Source organism: Cydia splendana, chromosome 14, assembly GCF_910591565.1.
Source record: "Cydia splendana chromosome 14, ilCydSple1.2, whole genome shotgun sequence".
Classification (NCBI taxonomy): domain Eukaryota; kingdom Metazoa; phylum Arthropoda; class Insecta; order Lepidoptera; family Tortricidae; genus Cydia; species Cydia splendana.
Window position 1 is genome coordinate 19,414,201 of NC_085973.1, and position 23,410 is coordinate 19,437,610.

The 23,410-nt window shown below is 38.3% G+C and overlaps 1 protein-coding gene across 1 annotated transcript in view; it reads right to left on the reverse strand.

Moving 5' to 3' along the window:
• LOC134796718 (echinoderm microtubule-associated protein-like 1) overlaps positions 1–17,918 on the reverse strand; it is a 71,424-nt gene extending 53,506 nt beyond the window's left edge. Inside the window, exons 1-2 of the mRNA XM_063768907.1 lie at positions 17,659–17,918; positions 2,781–2,879 (exon numbers count right to left, since the gene is read on the reverse strand). Of these exons, the coding sequence (XP_063624977.1) occupies positions 2,781–2,847 (67 nt within the window). The 5' untranslated portion in view covers positions 2,848–2,879; positions 17,659–17,918. The remainder of the gene's footprint in view (positions 1–2,780; positions 2,880–17,658) is intronic.
• Positions 17,919–23,410: the final 5,492 nt, after the last annotated feature.

Sequence of the window (23,410 nt, forward strand, 5' to 3'; positions counted from 1 at the left end):
CTTTTGGCCATAAGCTTCCATATCGACTCGGTCCTGCGTAACGTAAGGGCTAACATGTTCTACCTTTAAATTGCACAAAGTTACGATTTGTATGTACTTTTCCTACTCATATATTTACTTTTTGCATGCCTATTTGATAATTTATATTTTTAATGAACGGGCACTTGCAGTACAAATAAAATTGTTCAAATATGTAGCAATATTGTTATAGACTTATATAACTTAAAAATCCATGAATTTCATATTATAATTCCCATCTTGCTAGCGTTGTCCGGGTTGTCCAGCCATTTTTGCCACGAGTCACGCCCCACTTGGGAAACCTAATTTCAAATACAAGTAACGATAACTAATGATTAATTTTAAGGTAGGAAAGCTCAATAATTCCACAGCCTAGAACCATAGAACATTATGTAGGTATAATGGCTAAGCAGGGGTCAGACCGGCACGTCGGCGCGGGCGCACCTGCCTTCCGGCCGCGCTTCCTGCGCGTTGTGTGACGTCACGCTCCGCTGCCCGCTCACTGACGCATGCGAGGGTGCCGGTGCCGGTGCATATTGCATATGGCAGCAGGTTTCGGTGGGAAATAAAGGTATAAACAGAGTAAGCCTTACTTATCGAATTATTTACTTTTTTCTAGGCCTTACTTTAGGCCCTAACAAAAAGGCTTATACTCTTCTCTTCTTTCCATCCTGTTACCCCCTGCTGGGGTGTAGGGCTCGAATCTTTTTCTTCCACTGACTCCGGTCCTGGGCAGCTTGGGTAGCCTCCTCCCACCCCATCCCCAATACACCCAGCTCTTGCTCCACAGAACGGCGCCAAGTAGATTTAGGGCGACCATGTTTCCGTTTGCCGGGCATCACAAAAGGCTTATATTAGCTCTGCCGCGTATGGAGTAAGAAGAATTAGGCAATTCCCTGACGTGGAGACAGCTCGCCTAGTTTACTTTAGTTACTTTCACAGTTTTATGTCTTATGGCATACTGGCCTGGGGTAAAGCAGCAGACATAGAAACTATCTTCGTTCTTTAGAAGAGAGCAATCAGATCAGAGAGATGTTCCGTCTATACAGAAAGTTAAAACCTCGTTCATGGGAAAGCTAGGTTAAAAAATTTTGTTCCGTTTTTAGGGTTCCGTACCCAAAGGGTAAAAACGGGACCCTATTACTAAGACTCCGCCGTCCGTCCGTCCGTCTGTCACCAGGCTGTATCTCATGAACCGTGATAGCTAGGCAGTTGAAATTTTGACAGATGATGTATTTCTGTTGCCGCTATAACAACAAATACTAAAAAGTACGGAACCCTCGGTGGGCGAGTCCGACTCGCACTTGTCCGGTTTTTACCAATAATTGTCAAGCCAATTCGAACGTTCACTGATATCAGAATCATATCTAACTGGTATCATTCTGTTATCGTGCATTTTGCTCGTACTTGTAATTGGACAAGTACATGAATTAACTAACTAACATAATTCTAATATGTATGATATTGATGTTTGTGTATGTACGTTGGAATTGGCCTGTTAGTCTCTAAAACAGATCGACAATCCACAACAACATCACGTGGGCGCCATGTTGGCACGGCAGGGTCGCGTGTAATTGTCATTGCACATGTAATTGCATCCATTGTTAAGCAAACGGACGGCAGCTAATAACTTTAGTACACAAACTGAGGTGAGGTTTTCAAAATGATCTACACACGAAAAGAAGTATTTATTCTCTTGAGTACATAAAACGTTTGTTTTCGGCTGCCGATTATTATATTAGGTATAAGTAGGTCCTTATTTGTCTCTTGTGAATCAGAAAAACATGTCATAAAATAGTTGAATCATCTCTCCGTACATCCGTACATCGCATCAACATGTCATAAATATATGACTGAAATTTGATAACATTGCAATCGTTTCTTATTGTAAGAATCACGTGTATGAAATAGTTTTATGTAAATGCTGATCGATGGCACATCATGCCGTCGAAATGAATAACGGATAGTTCTTAATTAGGTGTATGTAAGTAACTACGTATTCCATTCTACTTATTGTTCAGTTTCAGAGCAGAAGTGGCAGTGACAATCCTGCCGCACTAAACATTATCCGCAATGCTATTGTAGGTACCAGAGATTTTGAACTTCTCTAAACACAGAATACTTTAATCATATCTTATTTATACATAATTATAATTAACAAAAAATGGCAGCATTTAAGTGGCAAGTGTTATTGCAATGCATTAAATACTCAGATAATAATACATTTGTAATTCATGAACGCCAATCTACATAACGATCTACGCCAATCTTCACAACCATGGGAACAGAAACAATTACAGCATTTTTTTCGTTAAAGCGCTAATTGCTAAAACTAGCCTACCTACTGTCAGTTAAAGTTATAAATGTCGGCAGCCATTGTTCAAAATCCTTGACTAGATAAGTTCCACAGGCTATGAATAGTCGATGACGAGTAATTTTCTTCAAAGTCAGTCCTAAGTATTTACAAGTTAGTATGTAGCTTAACCTAGAATGGGGAGTTTAGAGTCCTGAAATGGTGACTGCTGATTTCTGCCACAGCTGTAGCCTACGTAAGGCTGCCTTTCAACTGAGGCGGAGACCTAAAACTGCTTGTCTTCTTTGCTCCGCCGGATAACATCAACCAATGCTAATGGTTGCTCCCCGCATGTCTCATCTCATCTCCGCTCATCTTCGCCTCAGTGAAAAGACCAAGCTGTCAGAAGGGCTGGAGAGTCTCAGGGTGTATACTGAAGGAGGACATAGAAGGTGAGATGTTTACTCACTGGCATGGTCGTCGTGCAGCAGGTTGTGGTAGCGGTGCGGTTTCTCCGGGGCCTCGAGCCTCATCATCACGCCGTCAGCAGCGCATCGCGGCCTCGCGTCTGGGGACCAATACAAAATGTTATAAGTACACATTTGTTAGCACATCTTAAGTCATTCTACCGATTCTCGTGAAGTATTGTGAGCAGGTATTTTGAAATTTTTCAAAATGGCGGATCCATGCTGTTAGCGGGGTTCTGAACGTGTCCTAACTGACAGCGCAGCTGTGATCGGTCCACTCTGTCAAAATGGGTCCCCGCGAAAAGGACGGAAGCGTCGGTCTATGCATTGTCGTGTATCCAGTTCAAATTAAATCGGTTCCTCAAGAGCTAGTGCGTTTCACTGTTATTAATACATTGTTCAGTTATGCTCGCGAGGTCTACAGCTCACAGAGCCACTAGTATAAATGATTGTCACCTTGCTGGTCCCTAGATCCTAAACAGTTCGTAACACAGTCAATCAGTATGTTAATTACACTTAAGCCACCAGAATTCAAGCCGCTTTCTCTGCAATCTGCATGCAATTAATATAGAATGCAAACTAATGCATGTCGCAAGTCTGACACATTCCGCCGAGGTTAAATGCTCTCTGACACGAAAACGGGTCATTTTGTAGCAAAATTTCGATATAGAATCAAGGGCGGGCACGCTATATAGTACCTATTCATTTTAATGGCGTTATCCATAAACGTTTGTCAAATCTAACAAGCCGTCGATAATCGTTTGTCCTTATCCGCCATAGCGAAATGTCTGTCTGGGTTAATGTCTAAGATGCATTTCTTGCATGCACGATATGTCTATGTGCCTAGTGCCTACACATGGATGTGTGTGTAATGGCCATGTCAAGAGCAGTCAAAAACAAAGTGGAAGTGGGTCTCCCTCCGAGGATGAGAATTTTAGTCATGTAACTTTAATCACATTTGCGCACATTAATTCAATTACCAGTCACTTTTATCGTATTTCGTGATAAAAGCCACAATAAAACCACAATAAAAGTTTATGACTTTAGCAATATCGTTATTTATAAGGTCTTAACTAAGAAAGTGGTCAAGTCCGAGTAGTAATTCGGGCATTTAGTGTTACGTACCTGAAGCATGAATAAATGAGAAACCATTGAACACGTGACAGTAAATTAAATCGTAGGTAAATAGGAGTACTTATTGCGAAAATGAGATGGCGATGGCGGGACGACTTGTAGATATGCATCGTCACGCAAGGTATAGATAAAAATTCCTACGGCCGAATGGAAAAAATAGAGCACAGAATGGGTATTAGACACAAAAAGAGGGGTGTTATATCGAATGGATGTACCGAAGTATATACTTGACGCCAATGTCTGTCTGTGGCATCGTAGCTGGTCCATACAAATGGATGGACCGATTTCGGTGAAAGATAGCTTCCTTGCGGTGGTTCTTAATAGCTATGTTCGATAGAAATCGATTCAGTAGTTTGAAGAGTGTCAATCTTAATTCCCAGTTCCATTGCTTGGCACAGGCTTATTTTGATTATACACAGTAGGTACAGGTACATTATATTTATTGCTTAGTAAAAAAGGGGTGTGTATTATACTAAAATTATACAGTACGAGTACCTACTTCAGAAAACTATAATTAATGACGGCGAGCCTTAGACAAAACAAAAGAGTAGAACATAAGACATCAACGAGCGTTTGGCTCGATAGGCTGCACTTCGTTTCGGATAAAAGCAATATATTAATATTACAGTAAGACAATACAAACATTTATCTTTTACATTGCTCACCAATATCAACAGAAACATGACATACAAATAAAGCATATAGAAAGATTAACCTATGGTAGACAACAAGCGGTCTTATCGCTAAAGAGCGATCTCTTCCAGACAACCTTATTGTATTGTAAACAGTAATGTTTTTCAAATTAGTTGTCTTACTTAAGCTCTTTCATCATTAACATCAATGTAGAGCCTGGCCCTTGTCGGTTTAATGTGTCAGAATTGTATAAAATTGTATTCTACGCCTCGCCTTATCGGTCAACGATATTATTCGTATTTCACGTATCGGGTCATACCGCATGTAGGTTTATTTGCTCCGGTGCAGCAATCAGACCATAATCGGGAAAGCTTACAACAGAAAACAGCGCATTTAACCCACATTACTGTAATTATAATAAAATCCGCGAAAACAATGTGCTCTAACTGTACCCACGATGTACAATGACCGCCGAGCGATGCCGATATGATCTTTACAATGATTTTGATTATAAATGAAATGTTTTTTATGAGCACAAATTGGGACGACCGATGTCGTTTATTATTTCTTATAAGGATTGTAGTGGCGTTTCGCGAAGTAAGGCACTACATAACATATAATGGGCGATTGTGCACTACAATGAATTTTACTGTCCGGCAGTCCGAGTTTTTACGGTCCGATATGGCACGCCATTAAATGTATATAGTAGCTTGTGCACTAGACGTAATTTTACCGTCCGACATTTTACTTTTCCCCATTCCGGACAAGTTTTTTTCCGGTCCGAGATGACAGCTATGAAAAACGTGTTTATGCTTGTGCACTGCGTCTCGAATTAGTATTATTCATGACTTGGCCGGGCGGGGGCGGGCTAGGGGGGGTGTGTTTCATGCCACTACGCCGCACCTGCGAGTAAAAAGACGGACAAGTGTTCAAGCCAATCATCCGTTTTTTTCATGCCACTGCGCCGCACCTGCGAGTAAAAAGACGGACAAGTGCACAAGCCAATCATCCGTTTTTTTCATGCCACTGCGCCGCACCTGCGAGTAAAAAGACGGACAAGTGCACAAGCCAATCATCCGTTTTTTTTCATGCCATATGGGCGATTGTGCACTACAATGAATTTTACTGTCCGGCAGTCCGAGTTTTCATGGTCCGATACTATATACATTTAATGGCGTGCCATATCGGACCGTAAAAACTCGGACTGCCGGACAGTAAAATTCATTGTAGTGCACAATCGCCCAATTGATGGTCTCTAAGGTTTCGTATTCGAATTCGAACGTGATCACATCACTAATTATAATATACCTTCATAGTTTCTTACTACATATATACCTCCGCCCGTTAATCTGTTTGGTTTGGTGGTTTGTGTCAAAAGCTCGATATCATAAAGTGTGGCTATATATTTTCAGATCAGTAGCCTTACCACGAGCTTGACACTGACATATTCGCTAGCGTGTAACTTACTTTCTATGCATCTCGCTCGTACTGGCACTGGCATATTATTAGTGGGAGCGATATGTATTGAACTTAGGTATAAGAAATGTAATGACTTAGGCTAGTCCTGTAAAATTGCATTTTGCGTTAATAAATTGAATTGAATTGTATAATAAGTAAATTACGCCGACGTTAACAAATACGTCTGTCAAACGGATACTTTTTGTTGAGTAACTGAATAATCCTATTGTGGTTAGGAACTCTAGGCTCTATTAAGTCTAGAAACAATATTGTCTTCGGTAACCGCGATAGTTATTAACGAGAGAAGACGTGACGGAATCCTTGCAGGTTGTATTCTCCGCTCCGTAGATTCCCGCATGTCTCTCATCTCCGCTCCAATGGAAAGGCAGCCTAAGGTTTACGAACTAACAGTTATCAGTATGGATGGTACAAAGAAGGCTCTGTTTAAGTTGGGCGACTGACGGCGCATACACAGGTTGCGTCACATGTAGGCGTTTACAAGATACATGGGTGACGGTTCGATAGGGTTGACACTTCCAAGTTATTTAATGTAGATCATTTTGACTAGATAATTTTAATGAAGACGATACTAAATAAACGGCATACTCAAACATGATCACTATGAAGAAGTAATTTTATTAGAAATCGTACTTATTGATACCGACCTAGTTCTTTTGCCTGAAATCGTCTATGAAGTTTTCCAAATTAATTGTAAGTGAGATTAGGTCAGATATGTACTTGTGATATATGTCATAAGCTCATAAGCCATACGGGATAACTATTACGTTTAGTTTCCTATGCAAATACAAAATACATAGCTACTTATGAAATATTCCAGGTACGGCCAGTTATAAGGATTGTAGTGGCGTTTCGCGAAGTAAGGCACTACATAACATATAATGGGCGATCTTCAAGATGTCGCGGTATTTCTAAATGGTTATTAAGTTTAGTCTAGTAGATCTATAGTCAACATTAAACAGATAACTAGATAGTGAAGGCCAACTATATAATATCGTAACACATCTTTGTTGCCATATAAATGTGTTTACAATGTGTATAAATTTGTCACTATCTGTTTCATGATGAGTTGATGACTGTAGGTAGCTGCCATAGACAACTAAGGGTCGGTTGCACCAAACCGTCTGTCACCGTTAAAGCGTTCGCTAAATTTTATTGTATGGGAAGTTTCATACTATACTGCTGATTAACGTTAATCAGTTCGTTAAATGTGGTTGGTGCAACTGGCGCTTAGTCGACATTTAAGTCAACTAGCTTTTAGTTTATAGTGGTAATAATGGCAATGATTGCTATTGATCTACAGAATTCTAAGACATAGTAGGTATAACAGCGAAACAATATTCTTAATAATATTTCACAACTACTGCCAACCCTAGCGCCATAGCACCAGTGTAGGCCGCATGTAGGAGCAGAGCATTGAGCCACCGGGAATTTAAAAAAACAACAACAATGATGGCGCCTAGTTTTTAGACCATACAAACAATGATAATTGCATCATTGTCATTATACGATTCATAGTGTACTTTAAGACGATGTTATAAAAGCTATTTTAGAATATATTTTTTTAAGTTTAGGATTCTGGGTGGCCTTGTCTTCGTAGTTTTTAGGTTTTAAAGCTCATCTGTCAGTTATCTTACTTTGTTTTTAGGATCTTTATTGCGTCATTTTGAGGCACACGTCTTAGCTATTTTTTTCAAGACATCCTGCTTTTTTTATCCATAGACTTTATCTTTACATACCTAATTTTTTTATACATTTACTCACTAACAGAGTATAGTGGCTTATCACAAAGTTTCTCAGTCGACGTTTGATTGAACGCTAGATTACACGTTTCGTTTCGGATGTCAGCGGAAAGATGTTTATAATACGTAGGCGTGGGTTTTTACGAATAGATCCATATCGATTGATTATAGTCAATCAAAGCATCGATCGACAACTTACCATCCACAATCACTCTTATATTAACCGGTTATTACTTGATACATTTAGCGCCACTTGCACCATTCCAGTAAGCCGGGGTTAACCGGTTAAACCTGGAGTTACCATGGTTACCAGTACAATTTGACACTGGGTTAACGGTTTAACAGGTTAACCCCGGGTTAGTGGGATGGATGGTGCAAGTGGCGCTTAGGTAGCTACATTTATAAACAATTGTCATTAATTAACTTACTTATTTATATGTATAATTCTAGGCATCAGATAACAGCTAATTGATTTGTACGTCACCTTGGCAAGGTCATGTGTAGATATCTGGGTCAATTGTTATGTACAAAGTACATTATGCATGTGTGTCATGTCAAACATCGCTACACATTAGGTACTTACTACGCCAACGCGGTTAATTGTCAATTGACTTTGAAATACCTTTTTCAAAAGTTATCATTAGATTTGGATTAAAATACTCAGCTAAGGATTAAACAATATAATTTCTCCGAAACCACGGGGACAACGCCGACCTCGAAACGTCGGAGGTAAATTTTAAAACTTAAATACGCGATTAAGTCCCGAGTGCAGTTTGATAACACTATAATTTATTTAATAATTGTTAGCTACCTCTGTCCATGAATAAAATATGGCTAAAGAGTTTACTTACAAAAAGGATTCACTACATCTTAGATATTAGTTTATAAAGAGATTTAGCAAATCGACCTGAGAAAAAAAATCACACACCTTTTAAAGGACTCAATAGCAGTTTTTAATTTTCAATATCTAATTACTTAAATCCAAATAAAAATATAATAATATACGAAAAATGTTTCTTAAAAATAATACGGTTGTTACACTATATATACTTACAGTAAAGGAATTTGATTTCTATGCCAATTTGTATCTTGTCATAGTAATCATTAATCAATATGAAAGCCGCTAATGTAGTGGCACCAGTGACCAGTGACCGACAGGGAACTGAGGGAACAAGTAACCAGACACTTTAATTTCTTGACCGTACCTACGCATAAGCTATCATTATTGGCCATACTCATAAACTCGGATCGTTAGAAGTTAACGCTAAAGGCACCTAACCTACACTTTGTTACCTTAAAAGTATTTATATACGAGACAGATCAACAAGTAGGTCAGATTTCTAAACATGACATATCATACGTCAAGCTATAATCGATGAAGCTGATCACAATAACACGTCGGACACCTGTCGAACGACAATGAGCGAATGAACGGATGAATGAGTGAATGGGTGAATGAGATCTGGGAGGTTATCTAGGGCGTTATTACGTATTACGATGGCTTGCAGATTACGGGCGATGGGAAAAGGTTGAGGGTACAAGACCTTATCAAGCCCGCCTGCGTTTGAGCAATCTAGAGACAAGTAAGTAAGTAAGTAAAGTAAATACACTTTATTGCACCACAAAGAAAAAAATACAAAAACAGATTTACAGTGTAAATAAAGGTAGCAACAGGCGGTCTTATCGCTGTAAGCGATCTCTTCCAGACAACCTTGGGGTAGCAGGATATAAAGAATAGAAAACTTTTAAAACAGGTAGTGCACGAAATAAATTACAGGAATAAGAAGATTACACATTCGATCATATACAATTTTATAATTATAAAAATAAAATATGTACCAATAGGTACAACCAAATAGTTTAATATATATCACATACATATATAAATACATAGAAAAATACAAACAATATATATATATATATATATATATATATAAATACATAATATATACACAGCGGCACATTAAGGAAGAAATAAGTAATGATTCTTTAGAAGGTTTTTAAAGCTTTGAAGAGTTTTAGCACACCTAATGTCTAACGGCAGACTGTTCCACAGACGAACAGCTCGAAACGTAAAGGAGTCATTATAAAATTTCGTAGAAGAAGGAGGGGGAACAAGTTGATATTTCCGTGAAGGCCTGACGGAGGAGAGATAACTAAAACGTTCTTTAAGGTATGAAGGAGTAGCGGGGTTGAAAAGAATGCTATAGAGAAGAGCTAAGATATGAGAATTACGTCGAAGACGTATAGGGAGCCACTTGAGCTGGGCACGAAAGTTGGAAATATGGTCAAATTTACGCAGGCCAAATATAAATCTGATACAAAGATTTTGAAGGCGTTCAAGTTTACTAAGCTGGTCTTCAGTAAGATCCAGATAACAGGCGTCGGCATAATCTAATATAGGCATAAGAAGCGATTGTGATAGCGCAATTTTGGTGGCGAAAGGCAAAAAGTTACGTAGTCGGCGAAGTGCACCCATTGATGCAAACATCCTCCTGCTTACCTCGCTAATCTGAGGGATCCAAGATAAAGTGCAGTCTATTATGATCCCGAGATTTTTTACCTGTTTAGCGAATGGAATGTGGACACCATCAAATGTAATGGAAGGTAGCACAGAAAAATCAATCCTAGGAATAAGTTTAGAGCTACCTACAATTATCGTTTGGGTTTGGGTTGGGACAAGCAGTTATTGATAAATAAATAAATAAATATTATAGGACAATTTTTACACAGATGGACCTAGCCCCACAGTAAGCTCAATAAGGCTTGTGTTGTGGGTACTAGACGACGATATATATAATATACACATATATATAAATACTTATATACCTACATAGAAAACATCCATAACTCAGGAACAAATATTTGTGATGAACACACAAATAAATGCCCTTGTCAGGAATAAAATCATAGATGTATAATAATAAAAGATGTAACGTCGAAGGAAAATCTGCGCTTCGAATTTGTCATTTAGGTACTACGAATATAAAACATATGACGCCGTACAGCACCATCTACTTCAGTAGATGAAAGACCCAGACGAAAGGCAAGAGGGAAACGTCCTGATGTCTCCAGACAGCCGGCATTTTTGCCGTATGTAAAAGGGGTAACGGATAAAGTTGGCACAGTACTTGGAAAGTACTCTATAAAGACGGTGTGTCCTTTATCCAAAGTTGCAGGGAGCCTAAGGTCACCGAAGGACGTTATTCCGTTCCAGTCACCTGGCGTTTATAAAATAGATTGCAGTTGTGGTAGTTCCTATATCGGGGAAACTAAGCGCACCATAGCAGAAAGAGTTAAGGAACATATCGCAGCTGTCAAAAATCGTCAGGTGAACAAGTCTGCCGTGGCTGAGCATTTGCTGGAGTCAGGACCAAACCACTGGATTGAGCTGCATAACCCTAAAATCCTTTCCACGGATCGCCATTGAAATCAAAAAACATTGCAATTTTAATCGGGACGAGGGTTTTAAGATTTCATCCACATGGAATCCAGTCATTAGCAAATGTAAGCGGAAACGAATATCGACAGTCGATAAATCGAATATCGTTAGTGTTGTGTGTCGACAGAGTAACATCCCTAGTGCGCAAAACGTTCAAACTGATAAACAAGACCAAGTGCGGGTAGTTCGAAAAACTCGCGCGGCTAGAAGATGTTGATGTCAACTTGAGCCAGTCTTCTCCGAGACCACGGGGACAACGCCGTCCTCGAAACGTCGGAGGTAAATCTTAAAACTTAAATACGCGATTAAGTCCCGTTGTGTAGTTTGATAATACTTCAGTAGTGGTAGGCAGGTTTTATCTTAGAGATTACATCTTTTCTACCATCAACAGTTACTTGCTACAGATAAACACAGCCTTTGGCCGGTTTCTAACCGAGTCGCGAGGGAAACATGGTGGTTGCGGCTATACCATCAGCGTTGGTTAGTTAAATGGCGGATAATAAATATTGGTTATGAGAATTTCTAATAGTTATTGAAAGTGTTAGAAAGGTTTATAAAGCCGTCACAAATGAGCAGCTTGTTGCTATATAATATATAATGTTTATGTTATAAATATTAAAATTGTATTGCAACGATATGCCGTTTTGTATCCTACCGGCTGCGCCAATGTTATTAACATATGGGGATGCGTCAATAAAACTACGTGCTCGAATCAAGACCCACATGCATATTAACAATTATCACAACCTACACACACAGCTTACTTATAAAACGCTGCGCTCGTCTAGGATATGTCACAATTTTCAGGCTATTTAGGTTTGCCAAAATGTGCAATACAAAAATATTTAATTATAAATAACTTGTTATAAAATAAGATTGCTCGAGTATGCACCGAACTACAGGCAAACACGGCATGCATGTAACACATTATTGCTTACATATGTATTATTTTATCCTAAACAACAAAACAAGGTCATGCTGAAATAAGTAGGTAGGTACAATTTAGTAACTTATTATCGAGAATATCGGGATATTCAATTGTTTCAGGTAACCCAAGGCATTCTCCGTTCAGATGTTATGAATAGCAACAAAGCAATAAAGTTTTATTTCTTATACACAGATAACAAAAATGTAATTTATCGCCATTTACAAGTAGGTATGACGATTTTCGCGGCTTTATAGGGATTAGCGGTCTTTCTTATTTAATTATCTGATAATATTCAGACACAATGACGGCGATAACATAATATCAACAACACAATTACATACCTATTTAAACCAATCCCACACGCCCTAATGTCACCAGGATTATAAATTAGCATATTTCCCAATCGCTGCTCTCGCGGCCTCACGCGGCACGATTGTATGCTGATGTGACAGATGGCGAAAGTACCCCGCGGGAATCGAACCGGCACTTCTGTAGGTACTTGCCACAAGTAGGAGAAACTATGAGAGAATTCGTTACAATCCCCCTTGGCTGTGTGAGCGGAACAGCGTTTGATTGGCGGCTAATACATACTACGTAGTTATTTTATTTGACAGTTGATAGGTACATTATGCAAATATGGTAAAAGTTTTAACGAAAGTTAATTTAAATTTTATTTTAATTTAAATATCTGAGCATCTCTCTGTCTCTCTCTGCTCTGAAAAGGAAAAAATAAATGTACAACCGATGTCAAAGATAGATTGTTTACAGTTCTCTTTCTCCGCTCCTTTGTAATAAGGTAAATGTATACATATCTTTGACGTCGACTGTACCTAAAGTGCATTCACGGGAACAAAGTACCTACACAATAACGCTTTTTTTAGCTTATCCAGATGAAACCATGCCTCTAGTAATCTACCTACGAAGTACGAATAAACCATCAGTCACACTTTCGCGCAATCAATCTTTTACATAATTAATGGTATCATAATGAAAGCAATCGAAAGCAGTTGACATGGCGGCACAATCACAATACAAACGTAATAATTTACATAACCGTGCAATTGGATCGAATCGGGCCGCTTCTCGGATTTCATGCACAACTCATACAAAACCAATTCCTTTATTGTATATTACCTAATATTTAGGCGCAGGCGCACTATTTCTTATAAATTATTATGATTAATTTTTAAGGGCTAGTGGCCTTAGCGGTAAGAGCGTGCGACTTTCAATCCGAATGTCGCGGGTTCACACCCCCGGCTCGTACCAATGAATTTTTCGGAACTTATGTACGAAATATCATTTGATATTTACCAGTTGCTTTTCGGTGAAGGAAAACATCGTGAGGAAACCGGACTAATCCGAATAAGGCCTAGTTTCCCCTGTGGGTTGGAAGGTCAGATGGTAGTCGCTTGACCCGTGGCAAAATGGCGGGATAACGCGAGGAAGAGATTATGATTTTTTTTTATAGAAAAGCGGTTCAGTTCTTGTCATGAACATGAACTATGAACTTGCCCCAGCATGTTTCGCCATGTATTTTACTTAACAGTAAAAAACGCATAAACAACTGCACCGCATTCGGCGCAACATTTATCTTGGCTCGCAATCCGATCACCTTGCCTGACATATGTATTGATAAAAAACTATTAATGTCCTAGGAAGTACAGTACTGATACTGACGCAATCCTTATCGCTTATCTTAGGACTTGTAGTTATCAACGTGTGAACAGGGCAAATGCCTCTAACTTTCTGTGCTAATTTCAACTTTTTGCGAAAGACACTGTGCGAATTGGCTGACTATTTCTAGCAACTAAAAAAAGTAACAGATTAGATAATATATCTTAATTAAATCAATGAATTTTGCAAAAGAAAGCAAGGCTACTTGGACAGGTTTTAGCCAACTTCAAAATTTGGTATGAGGAGGTTCGTGTTTTGTCGAGGTATTTTTTGTATGTTTCCTGATTTCCGGTTCCGGAGCTATAATTGGATTTTTTGGAAAGGGGACCTAATACATAAAGCTGCACGGACCCAATGTCATCAAGTCAAGATCCTGAAGCAATCGAGAGAACTTTTCAAATACTACAGGCAGTAAAGGCCTGTGCACACCGGCTTACGTGTGCGTGACGTGCACGTGCGCATACGCTAAAATGTTGGAGCCGCACACGCAGACGTCACGCAAGCGGTGTGCCGTCACTCATAAGGATCTGTATACTACAACGCCGCACGAGCACGTGCACGTCACGCACAAGCAGCCGGTGTGCACAGGCCTTAAACCTACTCGTATAGTGATTTGTTGTGTATTAGTTTGCGTCAAGGTTGCCCAAAACACTACTGTTATTTAGTTACTTTTTGATAAGAAACTATACATACCTACCGACATAATTTTCTGCCAAAACGATACTTTTTACATGTGTGCATGTTTGTCATTGTTATATCATAATGACAAATAACTACAATCAGCAGTTCAACGAAACATGTGTACATCGTCAACACAATGACAAGCGGTGACCGGTCACCAACCCCACTGCACATGCACAGTGCACTTCTCACGAACATTTACATGTTAATTTAATACAATGCTTTGCTGAATTGCATTCATCACGAGAAAACCACTCAGCCGATATTATGCTTATTAGGGTAACTTTTCCCTTCATGTCATTCCTCTTAAGGCCTGTGCACACCGGCTTGCGTGTGCGTGACGTGCACGTGCGCGTGCGCTAAAATGTTGGAGCCGCACACGCACACGTCACGCAAGCGGTGTGCCGTCTCTCATAAGGATCTGTATACTTTATACTACAACGCCGCACGCGCGCGTGCACGTCACGCACACGCAGCCGGTGTGCACAGTTCTTTAATCGCTTCGAGATTTCTTATTGCGTTGCATGCTGTAAGCTGTTTCTTTATTTTGTTTGACAAAACATACCTAGGCTGTAACATAGGTAAGGTAGAAGTACTAGTGCTCGACGCTTTGCGGTACGGTCAGAATTAATAGGGTGACTGCTATAGTTATTGCCATTGGTCACTCGTCACTCCACTCTTAACAACAAACAAATGTAAATGTTCTACATACAGAGACATATCACTTTTTGTTGAGCTATTAGAGAAAGGTAGATACTTTTGACGCGTAGTCTGATCCGCTACTTTTGATTTGGGATTTGACCCACGAATGTAGGAAGATAATAAAATTATTTTCTGTAAAACGTAAGGATTGAGAAGAATTACAACGTTCGCTCATACCTACTCATATTATGTAAAAGCATGTAAGCAGGATGTATAATCCTAGCTATACGTGTACGGCCGGTGGTTGACCCCAAACAGGTACGGTGGCAGGTTCTACTCCAGTTATACCCGCTAGCCTAGCCTATCCATGCCTTACCATTAGAGCAAGTTAAACTAAAGGATTTTAATATAATTTTACGTTGTCTTCAAACCTTTGACCCGAGCGAGGGCCGGAGCCACTTTGTTTGTTGTAATTTGTTGTGTTTATGGCCTTCGGCGGATCACTCGCTTTCGGGGCATCCACGAATTTGTCTACTGTTGGAACGAAACGCAAGGCTTCAGCGGGGTCTGCTTGTCTTGCAATTTTGAACATGTAACAAGCGACTGATTTTTCTATTTTTTTATATGTACTTGTGTGGCAGAATACAGTACATTTCTATTTTTAAACAATTTTTTATTCTGCCTGGTCCTTCTACAATCCTGAACATCTACCGTTGTCCGTTGTCTCGTAATAATGCCCCGTGTCGTTATTTCTGTACATATTATGTAAACCTGTGTTGTGTACAATAAAGTGATTACTACTAGTACTACCAACTACTACTAATGCGAATTTAGTGAAAATTTGCAGGTATAGAAGTTCCTTTTTCTGCGATAAAGGATTAAACTATTGTTTAACAAAAATAGTCCTAAAACACAGAAAAATTAAATCTGATACACGAAATATTAAAATGTGTGTGGACGGGACACTAATACCTAGTTGAGACGTAAGGCAACAAGGCTTCGATTAGAAGTCTATTACGTATATTTTTGTATTAAGTAGGTACAGTCACCATCATATATATATCGGTGCGGCCAAGGTGCTCACAAATATCTGAACACGTCTCTATTGTCAAGGCGTTTTAGAGTGCGTGTTCAGATATTTTTGAGCACCTCGACAGCTCCGATATATCTGATGGCGACTGTACCTACTCGTTACTAAAATTCTGAACGGAAAGGCCCCATGTTCCATAAATCAGACATAATTGTACAAAAACAGCGGAAGTAGCGTACCTATCCTCTTCTCATGTCGCTCGAAAAGTGAAGGGCTTGTAATAGATAATTAATTAGGTAATCAGTAATCAAGATGCATAGATACGAGTTCATAGTCTCTCATATGTTGCTCATGTTACCGTTCTAAAGCGGTATGAAAGTTGTTCCCGAATAATTGCTCCGATCTGAGAATTTATGTAATTTTAAATTTACACTAACAAAAAACCGGCCAAGTGCGAGTCGGACTCGCACACACACGAAGGGTTCCGTGCCAATATCTATAAAAACGGTCACCCATCCAAGTACTGACCCCGCCCGACGTTGCTTAACTTCGTTCAAAAATCACGTTTGTTGTATGGGAGCCCCACTTAAATCTTTATTTTATTGTTTTTAGTATTTGTTGTTATAGCGGCAACAGAAATACATCATCTGTGAAAATTTCAACTGCCTCTAGCTATCCCGGTTCATGAGATACAGCCTGGTGACAGACAGACGGACGGACGGACGGACGGACAGCGGAGTCTTAGTAATAGGGTCCCGTTTTTACCCTTTGGATACGGAACCCTAAAAATGTCCAGCGCAGCGCAAATGCACGGGCATAGCGGGCATAGTGTAAACGTGCCATTAGAATCCGGTAGTTTTGGTTCACATTGCTTTGCTATTCATCTGTTATGACTGTGAATACTGTGATCCATAGGGCATCAATAGGTAAACACGTGAAACAGATTATTTAATATGGCTTGGACTATTATATGCTTTGTAAACATTCTGTTATTAGTTAGTTCCCTTATCAGACGATACGCCTGTTATCAAATACTTCGTACGTAATCAATATTTTACGTACTCATAACGCCAGTTAGAAATATTTTTTATAAAAATATAGGACAGTAAGTGTTCCAAATCCCTAAATTAAGGACTTTCGTGTTAGGTAAGTAAAGTACCTATAGATGCAGTTTTACTCGGTTACTCGAAAGATAGCAGATAGCGAACTTCAGATAGGAAACCTGGGTACCAACATGAACTGTACCAAGTCTGCCAGCTGCTTTGCTTGAATGTTGACTGGTACTTAGATAACTGGTAGACAATGAGTAATGTAAATAAAATAGTAAAGGCATAAAATTTAACCATAAAGGTAAGGAGTTAACACAACACACCTACCTACCATCTACCCCAAAAAAGCAGTTATTTTAAATCTCCAACGATTTCAAAATAAACGGTCAAACCCATAAACTCTCCAAGACAAAATTCTCGGTCATGGGCGTCAAACAGCGAATACTCACCCAGAATCCCAATAAAACTCGTGTCGATCGAGTCTCCGCCCCGATTGGGTTCCGTTACAACTTTGCTTAGCGATTTCCTCGTAAATCCACTACAAAACAACACTAAACTTGTAAAACACTAATTTATGCCCACTTCTACACAAACACTATCACTGATTAGCGAAAACAATCCCGTTTTACCGTAAAACGCAAATGTTATTTATTTACGTAAAGTTTGGTGACGGCCACGACAGCGCAGTAACAACCTCTTAACTCGACGTTAGAAGCGAAACTAGCGCCGCGTCTCGCGCTCGCGCGCGCCGCGGCCGCGGACGAAGCGGTCGAACAGGTATTGTCACAGAATCCGGTGTTGCAAGGTTCAAGAATAGAAATTCTGTAGAACGTCAATACAGGAAAACCCAAACGTTTTTTGTGATTTGAGTTCAAAAATTAGCGTATTAATTATTATGCCTTGTTAGAACTAACTACTCAGAATTTAATTTATTTTGGTGAATGTAGGACCTATGTCAATTCGTTATCATACATGTACATTTGGTAGGTGACGTAAACAAATAGTGGTATAAGTAATTACTATTTCCACTGAATAGGGGCTGTCCATAAATTACGTCATCGATTTTTGACGATTATCGACCCCCCCACCCCTAAAATCATCAAAAAATCATGCTTCGAACGACCCCGTTTCCTCCTACGTCATGCCCGCTGTCCAGACCCCCCCCCCTAATTTGAAATGACGTAATTTATGAATAGCCCCATATATATAACAACCACTTGCTTACTTTCACCAAGAACTACCTGAACTGGGAATAAGTCATCATCTTCCTAGCTCCTAGGCCTCCTAGCGCTCCCAGCTTTCTACATCTACACGGCTTAGGCCTTATTAGGTAAGTACAAAAGTATACCTATATTTTTGAAAAATGAATGTATATAATATATACGTATAGAACTTTAAATACATACCTACTTATAAAAAATATATAATTTGATTAAATAACATTTTCATGCTCGAACTAATTAAAAACCGATATACAATTTCCGTTTAATGTGACATATGTCGAGAAATGTAAAATAACTGGTAACCCCGTCGCTAAATCGCCATTCACGAAGTGGCTCACGCGCATCTAGAATTCCGCAGCGAAGCATTGAAGCCTCCATAGCTATTATAGTGTGCAAACATAGTGCATAATATGTAAGTAATATACATTATACACTACAATAATATATGATAGCGTTGGTTATGACAACATTAATACAAGCATAATAAAACATGTTAGTGACATTATAGATAAACATTTAAGCTACATTATCAACTTATCCATCAGTGCTGGCATTTACCCGGATAGTTTAAAAAAGACTGTTATTAAACCAGTGCATAAAAAAGGTGATAAAACAAATCCACAAAATTATAGACCAATAGCCCTTATCCCAGTATTTGCTAAAATATTTGAGAAAATAATATATCAAAAACTATACTCCTTCCTTGATAAATTCAACCTTTTATGCAAAGAACAGAAAGGATTTGGAAAAAACATTACCATAAACATGGCAATATATGACCTAATAAAAATTGTAACTGAAAATATAGATAAAAGAACACCAGTTTGTGCCGTGTTTACAGATATGACCAAAGCTTTTGACTATGTTGACCACAATTTACTGCTTCATAAATTAAATAGATACGGAATAAGGAGTAATGTTTTGGATCTCATTGAATCTTATCTCAAAAATCGCCCGCAATATACTGAAATATCTAAAATCTGTAAAAAAAGTAGTTTAAAAAAACATCTCAAATGAATTAAATATACAATATGGCGTCCCTCAAGGCAGTGTACTTGGCCCACTCCTTTTCTTAGTTTACATAAACGATTTCCCAAGTAAAGTTCACCATCCAATGATCATGTTTGCCGACGACAGTACCTCTATTGTAAGTTTTAATAAAAATATTCACTATGAACATGATATAAATTTAGTATTAGATGAAATGGTAACATGGCTCAATAATAACAATTTAATTATTAATTTAAACAAAACCAATATCATGCATTTTTACCAACGACAAACTGTACCTAATATGAATATTAAATATGTTGACAATACAATAGAGAGAGTAGCTGTAACAAAATTTTTAGGGCTTATGATCGATGATCAACTAACTTGGAAAAACCACGTAGAATATGTCTGTAAAAAAATTAATAAGTCTGCATTTGCATTACTAAAACTTTCAAAAATAGTAAATAAAGACGCCCTATTAACCGCATATCATGGCATTGTAGCTTCAATATTAAGATATGGCGTTCTATTTTGGGGGAACTCTGTTCATAGAGACGCTGTTTTTATAGCCCAAAAAAGATGCGTGCGGGCCATTTGTGGAATAAACATGAGAGAAAGCTGTGTTCCGTTCTTTAAATCATTAAAAATATTAACGTTTCCAGCGTTATATATATATGAATAAGCAAATTTTATAAAAACAAATCCGCAACTGTTCAAAATGGTATCTCAACAACGCAGGCTACACGTACGTATACAATATCATTACAACATCTGCAATAGTCAACACAACACCGCTTTCTTGGGCAAAAGTATATTAGGTATGGCCCCAAAAATTTTTTAATAGTATCCCAAATAATATAAAGTCCTTGCCAATTGATCAATTTAAAATACAATTAAAATCATATTTAATAAATAAATGCTACTACTCAGTAAAATGATTTTCTTAGCGATACTTAAAACACCCAATTATAACTTGTCCAGTCTACGTAATGGTTTAATTTTTACTCAATATTTTGTTTAGTTACGTAATGTTTGTGCGTTTTGAATGTTAAATTGTATATGTTATATCTTTTATATGATGTATAAATAACTATAGTTTTTAAGTTTTATAACATTTGTACGCCAATAGGCAAAACACAGAGCTCTGTAATTACCTATTTTTACATAAGACCTGTATCACCTGTGTTCTACAAATAAAATTTACTTTATTTTACTTAACTTTACTTTACTTCACATCAATAATGCTTTACAATAACATCTGTACGTATACAATCACCTAATCTAACTTTATAAAAACAGTACAGAAATATTGTATGCATAGGTATAAAAAGTATGTATAATTTAAGTACTTAATTTAATAGGTACAAACTAATTTTACTTTTTTTGATAGTACCTATTAAATAAGGTAGGTAGGTACCTAAACTACCTAATGCATGTTTTTCCAATGACAATAAATCCAATTGTGACACAAAGTGAATGTCTACCATTTAGGCTTTATTACTCACTTATTCAAACTCAATATGGATATTAAAAGCTATTGCAATAAGTACCTAACAAAATTTATACGGTAGACCAAAACACTAATAGGTAAAAAGTTCATTGTCTCTACCATAACCAAAACAAATATCCCACGAAAGACTTAGAGGATATAACCAACGGAGACGCCATGTCTAAAATTTTCGGTACAAAATATTCTGCCGTTTTTTGCAGGGGAGGGGCACATCAAATGTATAGGTACGTCATGTCAGATAAACGTCAGTCCATAGGTCCATACATATGGTTGACATGTGGTTGACCATTGGCCGCCTATTTTCGACAGAGGGGAACGCCTGTTAATGGCGGCTCCATTTTTAATTACTCCGAGACGAAAGATATTCAGCTACATTTCAAATTAAACGAACGTTCAAAAACCCAAAAAACATTAAAATTTAACGTTCCATGTCAATGACATTGTTTATATGCCTTATCCATATACAAATAGGAATTAATTTAACTGTGATGGAATGCAATAAATATACAAGCAACAATTTAAACAAATAAGCACGGAATGAGCGTGGGTTCAAATGATTTTGCCAATTTGATCTGCCAAATTAGTATTATCATAGACAATTAATCAAGGACATTTTGGAAATGTCAGTATTCTCTATTACGGTATGATTAGGGGTCCATTGTATGGATTATTTTATTACTTCCGTCAACATTCATATGTACATTCGATTTAATGGAAGAAAATAAGTCAGATGCGCAGAAAGAAAATCAAACCAAAACTGGAGTGCTAGAGAGCATGGAAGATATTCGAGCTGTAGAACCGCCTCACATTTAGCTCAATAAATGCAAAGCCCTTTTGGCTGTCGAAGGGGACAGACAACTCCGTATATCATCATGGTACCACAGAAATAATTGCTCGGAGCAATGCCGAGCCGAGCGGAGCCGAGTTTGGCCGATCTCAGGAGTTTCGCACCCCTGATGGTACCCTCTGCTGGGATGTAGGGCTCGAAGAATATTCTTCAACTTACTCCGGTCCTGGGCATCTTATGTAACCTCCTCACATCCCATCCCTAATACAGCCAACTCTGGCTCCACGGAACGGTGACAAGTAAATTCTGCATATACCTACATAAAATTAACGGCTTCTGACAATCGATAGCACATGCTTCTAAATTACAAGTAATCAAATTAACAGACGCATCACACAGTATAAACTCATCATTTTCGGCACTTGCTGCGACAGGCAAGTTCAAAGGACTCCCACTCACAACATAATCACAACTTATGTGCCGGAACCCAGACAAATCTGAAAAAGATGATAATTTATCTCCGTCCAGCATTAAGTATAAAAGGAAGATTAATCGTGTGATTATTTCTGTTTTGGTTGCTGTGCATAAAAATGAAGGCGAACTAGGATGACTTCACATCTATGATGTTATGATGATTATTGATATGGAGATGACGACTTGCACTGACGTGGTTCATCTTTATCCGATTATACCTATGTCTTAGACAATCCTTGCTTGTATATTAAAGCCCCAGATTCATAGCATGGTATAATAATATACTCCGCCTGATACTCCATTCCCGTCTTTTCTAGGTCACCTAACTGACACGGGCCTACGTCATCATGCGACAGCGCTATATGATAATATGCGATAGCGCTATATATAGCGGCCATGTTGTTGTGACGTAGGCCCGTGTCACTCTGGGAATGGAAGACCATGTTTTATTAGACTATGATTCATAGCTACTTCTTTAACGATCATTAGTCTTTAATGATTATAACGTCACGAGTGTCATGACCTAAAAATCTTAATTTTCCTGACACTTGCACTACTTTTTTATTATTGGTACAAATAACTAATGCATAAACTTACTAAACCTAAAATATATGTACCTATATTTTTTAAATCATGTAGGTAAATGTCTAGGGTATAAGAATACTCCACATGTCGGGGGTTATCAAAAAACCTGGCAACACTCAACTTCCTTCATCTGTCAAAATAATAGCCGCTACCGCTATGTTCAAAATATTTTTTGCTGATATTTTTCCACAAACAGCAGGTAAACATGGTCGCCAGCCCCGACAGGTGAATCTACCTGTGCGCGTGGCACAAAAAAACATCAAAACATTAAAAAGTTTCAAAACACGATAATGCACACTGTTCTATAAAAGTTAAGTTACATTGCGTGTTTTTCGTACTTCCATTAGCTGCAGTAAGTGAAATAATTATTAATTATTCCTTGATACGCATGGTTTTCCTTTCTTACAGAGTACCTACTCGTAGTTTGGCGCCATATGGAACTTACACCTGCTTCGCCATCTGTCTAAGAGGTGTGCTTGGTAGTAGGTACTAAAGTAATCAACGCGGCAGATGGCGTAAACAAGTAGTAGGCTAACAAACGTAAGGGCCTCTTGTCAAGATACCAATTTCGACATGATAATCTACGCTGATTATCATTAAGAACTATTTAAGCGCTGCCTGACCTAGAT